The 14,989-nt window shown below is 29.3% G+C and overlaps 2 protein-coding genes and 2 pseudogenes across 2 annotated transcripts in view; 2 read left to right on the top strand and 2 right to left on the bottom strand.

The window, feature by feature from the left end:
- Positions 1 to 1,867: 1,867 nt before the first annotated feature.
- LOC141527596 (uncharacterized) lies at positions 1,868 to 5,507 on the top strand. Its single transcript, XM_074243163.1, has 3 exons — positions 1,868 to 1,897; positions 1,973 to 5,106; positions 5,335 to 5,507. Exons 2-3 carry the CDS (start codon positions 3,792 to 3,794, stop codon positions 5,505 to 5,507), a joined length of 1,488 nt encoding a protein of 495 aa, XP_074099264.1. The 5' UTR covers positions 1,868 to 1,897; positions 1,973 to 3,791.
- Positions 5,508 to 6,115: 608 nt separating this feature from the next.
- LOC141527595 (2-oxoglutarate dehydrogenase complex component E1-like) lies at positions 6,116 to 7,280 on the bottom strand (annotated as a pseudogene).
- LOC141527594 (2-oxoglutarate dehydrogenase complex component E1-like) lies at positions 7,097 to 13,552 on the bottom strand (annotated as a pseudogene).
- Positions 8,624 to 14,989, top strand: part of Inr-2 (insulin-like receptor-like) — a 52,518-nt gene continuing 46,152 nt past the window's right edge. Inside the window, exons 1-2 of the mRNA XM_074243320.1 lie at positions 8,624 to 9,149; positions 13,292 to 14,207. Coding sequence (XP_074099421.1) covers positions 13,814 to 14,207 — 394 coding nt within the window. The 5' untranslated portion in view covers positions 8,624 to 9,149; positions 13,292 to 13,813. The remainder of the gene's footprint in view (positions 9,150 to 13,291; positions 14,208 to 14,989) is intronic.

The following is a 14,989-nucleotide window of genomic DNA, read 5'->3' as shown; positions in this document are numbered from 1 at the left end:
ATAATAATTTTATTCTCAATAATTAATGTACATATATAAATATTAGTATACATATATTAATGATAGATTTTTTTTATAATTTGGTTGGTTGGAGATTATATTGTTCATATTTTTGTGGAATGCTGCTCATTGGTGAATAAAGTTAGAGTCTTCAGATACCATTTCTTTTAAGTTCATTATCACAAAGTAACCATGTTTTTATAAATCAGCGAACATAAAGTAAATGACAAACGATGATATAATGAAAGAATTATTAATAAAAAAAAAACACAATCGTCTTATTTTTTAATTAATTAAATTATCAATTTAAACAAATGACAAGTAGCGTGATTTATTATTATTAATATTATAAATAATTAATTTGCTTTAAATTCCAGGTGTACATATACTGCATCGCCGAGCTTGAATTTTCTGGAACCTAGAGGCAGTGCTTTCAATTGACAATGTTCTTTTATGCGTAAGTATAAAAATTCGTAAGATAGTAATCAATTTAGCAATAATTTTTACGACTCCATTAATTTTATTAATTGACTATAATTTGCTAAGGATTTTCTTTCTTTATTTTTTGTTTTTTTATAGAAAAAAAATAATTTTTATCTTCAAATAAATTTTTTTTTTTTATAATTTATATTTTTATTTTACGTAAAAAATATTAATTATTTTTCTTTACAATTTTTTGTCATTTTATACTTTCCAATTAATGTAACTTTGTGTAAATAAATGATTTATAAATAAATATTTCTTCTTAACTTTTACAATTATTATTATTATTATTATTATTTATGTTACAATTTTATTAAAATTTCAGGAAACGTTACACTAAATAAATAGTTCCGTGTGTCCTCAACAACGTGATTGGATTCATCGTCATCATCATCATCATCATCATCAATAGTGAAAAAAAAACCAACACAAATTTAGTGAAATTTTTAAAATTGTTGATACCCGAATCTAAAATTCAATTATTTATAACTGAAGGGGAATGCTTAGCGTCAATAAATACCGGCGACATGTTTTTGAGTTAATAATAAGACTTATTTTACGTATCACCAAATCTCTTCGCTTATCAATACCAATTCCAACTTGAGGTGGAGGTCCTTCTAAATTAATAATTACTTTTTGGTTTTCCAATTCAACAAGCTCCCTGTAAAGTTCGTGAAAGTTAATATACAATATTGTTTTGAAATGATTTATTTTTCAAAATTTAATAATAATATTTGCTTAAAAAAAATATATTTCTATATTATATGCTATGAGACTTGATGACAAAAAAAAATAGCAAGAACAATATCTGTAAAAATATGAAAACCATCTATATTTATGATATAAAAGATTATAAAATGACAAGGAATGGTTCATTTTAATTTTTTGATTTCAAACTTAATAAGTTTATTGATCTCACTGTTGAAAAAAAAATAATGTTAATTATTAATATAAGCAGTATAGATTAATAACTAATTTTTTATAACGTCATTGGTCTTGTATATTTTGATGAATATCGAAAATTAATCAGCTTTCATGAATGTTTTAATCTTTAAAAAATTACTTATTACTTAATTTTTCCTTTGATATATCGTTGTAATTTACGTTCAATTTAAAATAAATAAACATTAATTCCATAAACTATCAAATATCACATAACAATAAATATTTACCTTATATAACATACAACATAAACAATGAATATCCTTATCTAAAGATTTGTATTTAATGTATCATAAATAAAAATTTTTTTTTTAATTCCGTTACTTATTTTATTTGTTCCTTCAATGCGTTAGACGAAAAAACAAAAGACGATTAAAATATCATCAGGTTATACATCATAGCAGTCTTACTCAGCAAGCTAATTAATTAAAACTTATATTATCTCTAATTATACGATTATAGTATTAAATTTGTAAATATATAATTTAATATGTAACGATAATTATGTAATTTATTAATTTAATAATAAATTTTCTGTTTATTACAGCTGAAATTTGAAATGACGTCTTGGGCTGCCGTCTCGGTTATTGAGGTTTTAAATAGAATAGTGAATTTTGACATTTTCTGTGAAAATGGAAAATTAAAACCAAAAGCAGATAGATATGATATAATAAACATGATATCAAAACGAGTTATCTTGAAGCACGAAATATAAGTTTACCTGATAAAATAAAAAAAAAATATTGATTTCAGTGAAAATGAAAAAATTTCTACTATTTTCGATGAATCAAAAGAAAATATAAGTACTGATGATAGTGATTTTAATGTTTATCAACAAACAGAACGGTCGAGCAGAACGAAATTAATTAATTTTGCTCTTTCTTTTAGCAGTGGTCAATGGTTAAAAATTAAACCATTCAAAAAAATTGATCGAAATAAACAAGAATATTTTGCATTACGTTCTGGTTGGGGACATATAATTGCAGAGTTAGTCTATGTTAGTCAAAAATTGCCGTGTGCTTATAATTTCAAAACCCATAATATTTATAAAGTAGACACTGATGGAGTTAAAGATAAGTTTATTATAAAAATCAACGGTTTTTGTACTGAAAAAATATGTAAGTCGGGATTTTATGGTGAAATCAATTTTACATTTGATGATGATAATAATGTATCAATAATAGTACATACTCTAGATACGAAAAATATTCCCCATACGAAGAAAAGACACGTATCTGGAAATCTTCGTAAGCAATATGGTGAAGCAATGGAACTCAAAAAAAGTGAAGTTTTTAAAAATAATTTGATTGACAAATTCCAAGAATACGGCGATCCGCATGCTCCAATAATTCCAAAAACAGAGGCGTTTTAAATCAAATCGGCATAAAGCTAAAAAAAACGTTTTGGGATTGAAGGAGACTTGTGGCACTCTATTCAAAACTTGAAACATAATAGTCCAGAGCTAAGTTCTGTAATTCGTCAAGTTGGTTACAGTAAATTTTTTGCAATGTACTGGACTCCTGAGCAAATTAGTGTATATAACGATCTTCTTACTTTCAATCCCATCGTCTCAATTGATGCGACAGGAGGTGTAGTGCGCAAAATTATGTATAATGATAAAAGTTATTGTGGTCCAATATTCCTATATCAAGTCGTTACGCATATTGGATCGTTAATTGTGCCAGTTTGCCAAATGCTATCGGAGAGACACGATACAACAATAATCGAGTTTTGGCTAAGGAATTGGATTTCATCAAAAGCACATGAACCATTGGAAATCGTTACTGATATGTCGAAAGCATTACAAAATGCAATTTGTATGGCTTACAATCATGATACCTATAGAGAGTATCTCTCAAAGTGTTATCAAGTATTAGTTGGCAAATTAAAGCATGTCAGTCGACCGTATCTTCGTATAGACATTGCTCATTTAATTCATTGGGTGTCACGTCTCAAATCTTTTACAAATTCTAAATATTACATCAAGGACTTTTATTTAAGGGCGATTGGTTTTATGAGCACATTAGAATCTTTCGAAGATATAGAAAAAACTATGAAAGTTTTAATAAATATAAGTAGTAATGAAACTGGTTGTAGGGACAATATTGAATGGATATTAAAAAAAAATCAAAACTTTTAAATTTGACGATACAATTAATTACAGTGAAATTAAAAACAGTACTACTTGCGAAGACAAAATCTCGTGTGAAAAACATTTATCTTGCCATGAAGATGATAAGAAAGTCATTGATGAACCGGAGAATAAAATACAAACTAATGATGATTTGACTAATTATGTAGAAGATCTTTTTAAAAAAGTGTCTATTAGTAGTCCTGATAAGTCCATTCGTTTTGATGATGTCAATATGTATCATTTACCTGCAATTACAAAAGACTTACAACTATTATTTAACAAATTCCCATCATGGACAAATGCGATGGTAAGATATTATAAATCTGAAAATTACGTAGCGACTTCATCGAGATCTGAAAATTATTTTAGATTTATAAAAGATAATGTTTTGACAGATCGTCAAACAAATCGAGCTGATTTATTTATAGCAGAACATACAAAAAGTATAAACACTAAGATGATAGAAGCTAAAAGTTATTATAATAATGAAAAATTGACAAGAAAAAAACCTGACTTAAAGAAAGACAAAAAAAAGATGGATTCACGTGTGCTAAACTTCGTAGAAAATTGGAAAAATCGTGTTATTATTGATAATTTTAGTGAAGTAGATTTAACTGAAAATGAACAGTCTGAAAATGATTCGAAGAGCTGTTATTGTGATGATACCAAAGAAGATACGAATTTTATTCAGGATGTAATTATAAAAGATGATATTATTAATTCTACATCAAACCCTATTTTAAAAATTAGTAATACCTCTCAAAATTTAAACAAAAACTCAGACTGTACTAATATTACCGTAGATCATTTGAATTCCCCTCAATTTCATTCTACTCCTACTACTAAAGTAAATATTAGTAATAATACCCCTTCAAATCTTTCAATTAAAAAAAATGCTGAGAGTAGCTACACAATTATACTTGACGAAAAACTAGTTGATTTTCAAATTAAAAAAAAAGAATTGAATAAACGACAAATCAACTCTCCACCCATTTTAGAACAAGTAAAAAAGCGAGGAAAATATCTCACTGCGTGTCCTGAGGTGCAAGAGTTACATCAAAATGCAGCTGATAAAGAACCAAACAAAAAAAAGAAAAAAAAACAGTTTTCGATAATTAAAAACAGCTGCTTCTCCGAAATTGGTAAAAGGAAAGTAATCATCGTAAATACTTGCCCAATAGATAGTTTATCGGAAGTATTATCATTTGCTTATCTTAATTTTAGTCATTTTAGAAATTTTGTAAATTCTAAAAATATCATGTCAAATTATTTTTCATCTGTAGTTTGCTACGCAAGAAATGGTGCCACATCTGAATATTATCAAAAAAGGTTAACTATTTTACGTATTCTATACCCTGAAAATAATTATCGAATCGATTGCAATGATAATATTTCTGATTTATTTGAAAAACTAATGAAATCTTATGAATCTATCATTGAAAAGAAAAATTTTTTTTTTTGCAAATTCGAAGATACAAAACAAATGTCAATATTAAACATAAGTGCTCAACCAGTATGGAATCACGGGTTCGATTTATTAGAAGAAAGTATTTTAAATTCAATTAAGAATAAAAATTTTTATTGCAACAACTGTAATAAAATTGTATCTGGCTGTACTACGACAATTTCTTCGTATTTATGCATAAATATTGATCACTTCTATGAACAATTCGCTTTTCGTTCTGATTATAATCGGCCACCATTAGTAAAAACTAATTTAAAAGAAATTCCAACCAAATTAACTGTTCTCAATAAAAAATATTTGTTATTTGGAGTGATAGAATACCGTCCCCCTACGCCACCGACTAAAATCGGCCACTATGTGGCATATACTCGTTCAATTAATAATAAATGGACACAATTAAACGATTTAGAACCATACCCCATTAAACTTACATCTAAATTAATTGCAATAAGAATTTCTTTATTATTTTATGCATTAGCTTAAATACTTACGTCATTATATTAAATTTTACTTTACGAAGTCTTGATATAAAGCTGTAAAAAAAAACTTATTATAGATATTGATATAAACGATTATTTTAAGTATGATAATATTTATTTAACTATTAAACCGAGTATTGAAATTTAAATTACAAAATTTTAAACATTTCCTTTGTTTAAAAAAAAAAATTCAAATAAGGTAAAAATACCAATTATCGACTTCTTTACTTCTATGCTTTTATTTATTTTTTTTTTTTAATAATTAATATTTAATATTATAAACTGAAAGTTATTTTATTTTAATTTTGTAATTAATAAGAATTTATCAAAAATTTACACGATGGTTACCCTTAATACAGATAATTAAATAGAAAAAGAGCTTTCTTGAGATTATAGTGGACTTTACCAGAGCAGAATAAAACTCTCTTGACACTGCTGGCGTTTTTCGCAGTAGCTTCATCCTCAGGAATGACTCTCAAAAATTTAATATCCTCGGTCATAATATCAAAGCTAAGCCTCTGGAAGACGAAGCAACGACTTGAAAGTCATGATAATCAAAGGTTTGCGGAAAGGCAGAGCAATTTGTCAGCGCAAAACGTGAAAATAAGCTTCTCAGCAGACCAGAGCGTTCGAATTTGTTATCACGTAACCAAATTCAAATCCAAGCACTCCAAACTCCGCCAGCGAGCTGTTGCAGACGGTGTACGGAGCTTGATCCGAGTACAAGTAGCACAGAGGCCGGTAAGTAGCTTTGTCAACAGTCTGGTGGTGAAGTACATGGTGCCGATGAGAAAAGATACCTTTCCCTACATCCTGATCGGAAAATCTTAAGTGAATTCCTTCCTTCAGCAATAAACTAACACTCTTGTCCATCAATTTTTTTGAATAAATGTCCAGATCAGGTGGAGTCTTTTTTATTTTACGGTACATGAGAGGCTAGATAAACATCGACTCATCTATTTCATTGGGGTCGTTTCGACGGTAGCACACGGGACCAATCACATATTTGTAGGATGTAGCGCGCCACTCTGCTGCTATTTTACAGACGTACATTACTAATACTGTATCGTCGAAGTTTACGTGGAAAATAGGAGCATTATCTACATAAAACCGATTTGGTTGTTAGCGATGATGTAGATTGTTCCGTTAGTTGTGTTATCAGGCAAGTCTAACAAGTGCATCATTTCGAAGACAATTCCCTGTCGACAGAAAGTTAAGTCACCGTGAAAACGTATAGACATAACCTTAAAATATGAAAAAAAAATATTTAATTAATAAATAAATAAAATTATTGATATAACTGGTAGAAAATTTACCTTGACTCAAGAAAAAAAAAATTTTATCAGGAAAACAATAAATTTCTTGAAAATCAAAAAATTTTTAAACCAATTTAAAATTTTTAGTTTTAAAAAAAACTCTTTGCTAATTTTTTTTTTTAAACTCAAAAATTTATTTTTTTTTCCTTGCGAGTAATTTTGGTTCAAGAATTTTTGTCTTCAGTCAAGCTAGTATTGTTATCAGTGTAATAATAAAAAAAAAAATTATCAAAAATTACTTTTTTACCTTCTCCCTCCCCACAATAAAATTGCTCGGCAGTCGTTTTTCCTTGAACGACGGGATAAACAGCTTCTAAATGAGATGGATTGGTGACGACAGCCAGATGGATGGTCTTGCTTATTACACGATTCAAACGTTCAATGTAAGTTTCCAAGTGGTACTTGACATCTTCAGAACCCTAATAATAATAAATGTTTGTTGATTTTAATTAAGCCAGCATTCAATTTGTATTACTAATTAAATTTAGAGATTATTATAATTTTAAGACTTACGTAATCGGCTGCGTAAATATTTGATTTAACGATTTACGACAGATATTATGACCATTTTCGGACCAAGAATGCTTCAAAACCGGTGGCACGTGTAAGACGAACTAAAATGAAACGTTTCTCATCGTTAGTAATTTCTATAATTCCAGGAGTCTCCATTTTTCGATAAATTCAGTTACACTGCTTCAACGAGTTGATGAACATGAATTCTACACTAATGTGTCCGCAGTAAGCACTTTCCAGACGGCGGGGAATAACACGATGAATGTTGTCGATGAAAGGTTAAACACACAGTCCATATTGGTTTCCTCAAGTATGTATTGTTGGAGAACAAATTTAGGTGCCCCTTTGCGGAAAGCGTAATGTATATGTACTGCATCGGTTCTCATAATACCAAGGGGATCCAAATCAGGTACTAAATGACCCCGGGCCTAATAAGATCAAATGATAGCTTGAACAGCTAAATGGTTGTTGACAACTTGTTTATTTACAGGATCTTGACCGACTTGAAAGCTAGCTCCCAGATATAAAAAAACCTGAATGAAAAAAAAAATAAATTAAATATTAAAGTATATTTTTCATAATATTTAAAGTTTTTGTAACTAAAAATAATGATTTAACAAATATTTACGTATTGTTTACAAGTTGTAATAGTTAACTTATCTTTTTTTTACTACCCTGCTGTCATACTGAAAACATTAAACACTATAAGTGCGCATGCGTTTTAAATTTGTTCGTACGCATGCGCCAAACGCATCGTTCTGCCACTCATGGCGTCATCAGATGGCCATTTAAATTGTAATTATTAATTTCAATAAATTATAAATAAATAAAAGTTACTATCGAATAAAATTGACCAATATCGAAAGAACGAATCAGGAGCAATTTATTAAGTTGAAAAAATATTGAAAAAAACATAAATTCTCTGAGATATAAATAAAATAATTTTTGTAATTTAGATTGCAAATAATTAATTAAATAATTATTTAATTACTGGAGCAATTACGGATTATGATAGAGCATTTTGGGAGCAATTTTTCCAAATTTGGTTGAAGAAATTCCATAGAATTTCCACGCTAACTTAATTGCGGTATTTTTTGCAGCGCGACTAGACTAATTTTTAAAAAATTGAGGAAGATGGCGTTAGCACTCGCTTTCCAATCCAAATGAAATAAGGTAAATATCATTTGATGACGCAAACTTGAGCGCCATTGAACTTACTACACTATCATTACGATACCATACTACTATACTACTACTACCACTAGTAACTTATTATACCGCATGGCGGACGATGACCTTACCGGATTTACGTGTACAGCATTTCAAGATACATTGTATATTCTTTATATCTAGAAAAGTAATTACTTACTCCAATAATTATTTTTTATGAAACCCACTGTTGTAATCATGATTTGAAAATATTTTTTGTGCTATTTTATATTCCAAAATAAAATAATTTAGTGAACAAATTTATTTATAAGTATTTGATGCGCAGATAAGCAATGCGCAAGTCTTGTTATGCTCAACTAGCTAAGGGGTGATCGGAGACGGACGAATGATCTCTGAGCATGGCGTGGAGCTTGGTCAAGTAAACAACTTATGTGTATCATTATATAAAAATCGAAACTTGTATTAAATAGTTAACTTTTATTTCTGAAAAACATCATTACATAGTAACATTTTCAAAACATGAGATTTATGTTGAATGTGAAAGATGTGTATATTTGTTTTCAAGTGAATTGTTTTTTTTTTGCCTTTTATTATTCGACTTTATGAGATTGTGACGTCAATTTTGGAGTACGGCGTGCCATGTTTCGGTAAGCCGCTATTTATTATTTATTTTATTTTTATACTATCTTGAATTATTACCATGGCAGATTACCTGTTTGATCTTCTTCTAGAAATTTACTTTTGAGTAGAAAATATATTTATGTACATAACTATGACAATATTTTTCTCTTAGATCTAGAAAAACACATAAATTTCTTGCTTAGCCTTGCAAATGGGATAATTGATTACTATTTTACTGCTATGTTTTTTATTATATGTACATAATTAAATTTATTTGAAAAATATCAAGTAATTATATTTCGTCTTTTTTTTTAATTTTTATTAGTAATGAGAATTTTTAAGGCATAGTACACTTGATGAACTTTTTTTTGGGTAGTTTGTAAATTGTAAAGATTAACCGAAATATTAATTTTACCTTTTCATCTATTGTAATCTTTTCATTGTTTTCCTGAAGTGTTTAAATACTATCTTAATGATTAAAACGTAAAAGAACGTCATCCATACAAATCGCCCTTTTATTGTTATTTTGATTGTATAAAGTCTATTTACAATCGATTTTTAACTTGGGGTTAAGTTTTTAATGAAAAAAAAAAGAAAACATTCGTAATCACATTTATCTCAAAGACTTAAAAACAATATCTAACAATAATAGAAAATTTCATAGAGTGACACATTTATCTTCAAGTTATATTAAATAGTTTATGACATTTCATTTTTTTTATCTTTTCCCATTATCTATTTTTGCTTTAAAGACAATTATACAAAATTAAACAAAATCTTGATAAGATAAATAAAACTAAATTACATTTAATTTATAGTAAAACAGCATCTTTAATCATTAATAGAAAATAAATTGACACATTAATGTCTACAAGCATTCCAGAATAATTTTATATTAATATAGTCAATGACCGTCGTAGTCTGGTTGTCTCGTCTTACAACAGCTTTACTTAGCAATCTAACACATTACATTTACATACACACTTTGTTCCGAGTTTTATATCAATCCCTATCATCTTCTCTACATGCTGTCGAAGTCAACGCATGCGTAAGAAAAATTTGTGTTCATTCTTTAACACCTTACGATATTACACTTCTTTACGTATTTATATGTTTATGTTACATTCATGTAATGATTCCTATTGAAGGTTTGTTAAATGGTTTTATCAACGAGAAAAGTAGTAGCTATATAATAATTGTATATACTATAAATGTACAAAAGTAAAACAATGACAAAATGTTTTTCAGACAATGATTGTAAATATCATGCAAAGGTAACAAAAACTCCGAAACAAAATAACTTTACCTCTTCATCATCATTTTCACATATGACTATTTATAATCACCATGGTCAGAGTTTGAAATAATTAGATTTAGTGATAAATAATTATATATGTTTGTATATGAAGCATTCCACGCCAAATCGGACGGTTTAAAAAATTTTAATTTTTGATTTCCTAAATTTTTTTATATTTTTTTGTACCTATCAAAAAACTCCTTCCGAAATGTTGAGATTTTTTTGATCATTGGTTCCAAAGATATCAATTTTTGAAAAAAGCCGCTCTTTTTATGGTTTTTTGATAATAATTTCTTAGGGAATGGTTCAAATCAAAATATTCACTGAATAAAAAGCTTTCGTTTTTCCATGTACTTTTCGAAAAAGAATACAAAAAAAATTTTTTTGCCCTTCGGGCGGAAAGTGGCAATTTTTGTCCCGCTGCGCTAAACAAAGTTGCTGCTTTCCGCCTTCGTCGGACAAAAAAATAGTATACAGCCCTTAGGAAGTAAAAAAGAAAACCTCAGATCACATGTTTGTTGATCTCGGCTTCGCCTCGGCCAACAATTACATGTGATCTGAAGCTTTTCTTATTTTCCTTCCCCAAGGGTGTAATATACTAATTTCTAGTGTTTTGATACGTGTTTTTTGATTTTTAAAATTTAAATTGTATTTTTTAAAGTAAGTGCATATTTTGATTTTCTTCAAAATTTTTTACAGTAAACTAGTACTCAAACCACAACTTTATAGGCCGGTCCGGTCGTTGGTTTTCGATGGCTATTATTTTGTTCAATTTTTGAAAATTAAAAAAAAAATTTTTTTCCTCTAGTTTATTCAATTTTATCACTGGTTTTTTTTTTTTTCAACGTATTTTGAAAAACTTCATATATATTTTTTATTATAACAAGCATAGAAAATTGTTACTAATTAAAAAAGACTAATGATTATTTTTCAATACAACTTCCTGCCATAAATGTTTTCTTTATTTGGATAAAAGTATAAAAAAGTAACTGGAAAACGGTTGACCCCAAAGGCCATCCCTGCAACTTCCCGCTAATTCCATATCTAAACGCTTAAAATTGCACTTATGCCGTTTTTGAGCACTTCGAGGTTAAAAATATAATTTATATGTGATTTCGAGATCAAAAGTCTGATGAAAGTTTGATAAAACACTATTTTTTGAAATTTCAAACTTTCATGACTTTGGAATGAATCAACCGATTTTGACGCGATTAGCAACAATCGATGCAGTTTTCATGTCCTTTGAAAGAAGTGATAACAAAAATTTTTTAGATGATATATTTCGGAGTAATTCCAAAAAACCACTTTTTTATAAGAGGTTTACATACTTATAAGAGGTGTTTACACACACACACACACACACACACACACACACACACACACACACACACACACACACACACACACACACACACACACACACACACACACACACACACACACACACACATGTACGCACACAGATGCATATGCATATTATGCATACATCAGACATAGCGACATCCTCGCGGGGGTAGTCAGGGAAGCTTCCTGTGATCTTAGAACATCCAGATCTGATAAGAATTTGATTTTTGCAAAACGAGGTAAAACAAATAACTTCCCGATTTTTGAAAATCTTAGATTTTCTTAGCTGGAAGTTAAAAATAAAAATCTGGAAAACGTTTGACTCTAATGCCGACCCTGCAATTTCCCGCTAATTTCATATCTAAGTGTTTAAAATTGCACTGTTATGACGTTTTTGAGCTGTTCAAACTCAAAACTCTGATAAAAGTTTAATAAAACACTATTTTTTGAATTTTCAAACTGCCATAACTTTTCAATGATAGAACCGATTTTCAAGCGATTGGCGGCATTCAACGCAATTTTTGAAGCCTCACGAAGAATCTTTGAGTTTGGATTGATCGAACTAAAAATTTCGGAGTACTTCCGAAAAAACACTTTTTTCGGTTTTCTTTCGTTCACGATATCTCTCGAACGAATTGACCGGATTAGTGGTAATCGACGTGGGTTTTCAAGATTAAGAGCTGATTAGTTTTCGGAATAGATCGGTCGGACTGTTTAAAAGTTGTCCCAAAAAAACCACATTTGAAAAAAAATTTTTTCGTAGTTTTTTGTTGTTGCATAAGACCCGTATGCAATTCGAGGTCGATGGGAAGTTAATGTTGATTCCTATGTATTTTGACCTGCTGAATACAAATCTGCTTGTCAAATTAAAAAAAAATGGTGCGTTTTGTTTAAAAAATTTTTGAAATTTGAAATGGAACAATTTTTTCCTGGTAGAATTAACTATTTTAAAGCGAAAATAATCTATAACTTTTTTCCGTAAATCCATTACTTTTCGAGATATGAATTTTATTTTTTTTAATTATTTGAGATTGCGCATCGGAGTGGGGTTCAGCGCGACCGCGGGTCTCAAAGTCCAACAGTTCCCGCTCGCGTGTACCCGCATATGTACATGTCTATATGCTTATATGTATTTTATTTATTTATTTTTCAATTTTCTTGGCGGAAACTTAAAAATTCAGAATATCATAATTTGAAAATTTTTGAAATCGTAAATTTTTTAACTTCAAACGAAAAAAAATCACCAAAATATTCCATTTTCATACTTTTTATTATTTCTATCATGAATCCGTCGTGAAAAAGAACAATTTGAAAAAAAATATTCAAAAAGATCAATTTTCCGATTTTTATATTTTATTCCAATTTTATCTAAAATAGGTGGATCCCCACTTCTGCTTAGTAACCACAACAATTATGTTGCGTTAATATTAATTTCACTAGTGTCTCCCTAAGTTATTGAAATTGGATTTTTTTGAATTATTCATAGAAAATATTTAATCTCTAAATATTTTTGTTTTCTATTTTCAGACATTAGAAATTTTTCACCACAAGGCAGCCATCAAGTTTATTCTGGACAGTAATGTCTTAAGCATCAAGTGACTATTCGATTTACCAACTACAAAGCTACTTTAATAATAAATGAAGAATGTCGATGCAACATCTCTGATAAAAAATAGTGACTACTAACTGAGAACAAATTCAAAGTAATCTTTCTTTTTGTCAAGGTTTACGTCAACTAAAATGACTACAATTGATGGCATATTTTTAACACTATACCTTTAAAAGCATGGTTAAACTATGCTGTTGGAAATATTGTTTCTCTCAACGAAAAATATATCATTCATAGATAATGTTCACATTAGATTGCCTGCCATCAAGTTATTGGGTAAATGTCATTTCGACCATCTCAAAAATAGATGGAACCATAATTAAAAAATGACGATAACTATCTGATTGACAAAAAGAAAAAGGCAAATTTTTAAATCACATGTCATTCTAGAGTAAATTATTAACTAAAAAAAAAGAGAAGAGAAATATTAAATAGAAAACATGTTAGGTTGTCCGAATTGTTTGAGCTACTTAAGGTTGTCAACAACTTCTTACACAACCGAACGTGAGTCATGTCAACTATGTGATCGCCTTCACAACAATACTGAAAATGATGTGGTTGTTCATAAAAATGAATTAAGATTGAATAAAAGATATAAAATCAATACTGACTGGCAAAGAGATAAAGAGATATTGATCACTGGTCAATATGAAATGAAACCAGTGTATAATTGTGTAATGACGAATAATACTTTGAGTGTTGTGCGATGGAGTTCTGAAAGCAGAACATTTTTTTGGTTCAAGTTAATTTGGATAGTTATGATTTTATTTCCAATTGTTACTGCCAGTTTCACCGAAAAACCTCTGCAAACAACATATTCTTTCGATGGAGATGGTAAGTTATCTATCTTCAAAAAAACCTTTAGCTTTCTTCTAAGGAAATTGTAAAGTTTATTATTATTTGAGTTTTTACTTGTATACCATTTCTGGCTTTTACAAGGCTGATTGTCTCAGCGTCTCCACATATAGCCTCTCTCTATTATCAACGTATGCTCTCCGGTTTTATATTATCAACTCAATCTTTCAACTCTTATTATCAATATATTCTCCACTTTTTTATTATCAACATATTCCAATATATTCTCCACTTTTTATTATCAACATATCTGCTCTCACTTTCAAATTCCTGCACATATCTTTCATTATTCTCCATGCGGCTGTGGACCGACTTGTGCTTTCTGTACTGCATATACCCTATTCCTCACTCCTTTCGATCGGTTGTTGGAATAGTGGCGATGGGGAAACCACAGAGAAAACCCATGCCAGTACAGTTCGGCTACCAGAGCGACCCCCGACGGTTGGTGTTGGAACTATTCTAACAACCGTCGGGGCTCGAACCCTCGCCTCACGGCATGATGTGCGACCGAACTAACGGGCTAATGACTTTAGTCCGCTCGGCCATCATGCCGCTTAGGAAATTGTAAAGTTTTAAAATTCAGTAAGTTATCGCCGTTTTTGATTCGGTTTGCGGCATTCAACACAGTTTAAGAGAAAAAAATATTATTTCTTAATCAGAAAAAAAAATAATCTTGAGTCAAAGACAATATTTTTGACTTATAATTTTATTTGAAGACGACCGAAATTTTGATTGAAAAACATTATGTTCCTAATTTTAAA

This window comes from Cotesia typhae, unplaced genomic scaffold (assembly GCF_013202065.1).
Source record: "Cotesia typhae breed Kobodo isofemale line unplaced genomic scaffold, CoteBio_Ctyphae contig_4, whole genome shotgun sequence".
Classification (NCBI taxonomy): Eukaryota; Metazoa; Arthropoda; class Insecta; order Hymenoptera; family Braconidae; genus Cotesia; species Cotesia typhae.
The sequence above is the reverse complement of the archived record's forward strand: the minus strand, read 5'-3'. Positions and strand labels throughout refer to the sequence as shown.

Coding starts and splice junctions, on each gene's coding strand:
- LOC141527596 (XM_074243163.1), top strand. CDS start 3,792: ATGTATCATTTACCTGCAATTACAAAAGACTTACAACTATTATTTAAC. Junction 5,107..5,334: donor GTTCGATTTATTAGAAGAAA/GTATTTTAAATT, acceptor TGTTATTTGGAG/TGATAGAATACCGTCCCCCT.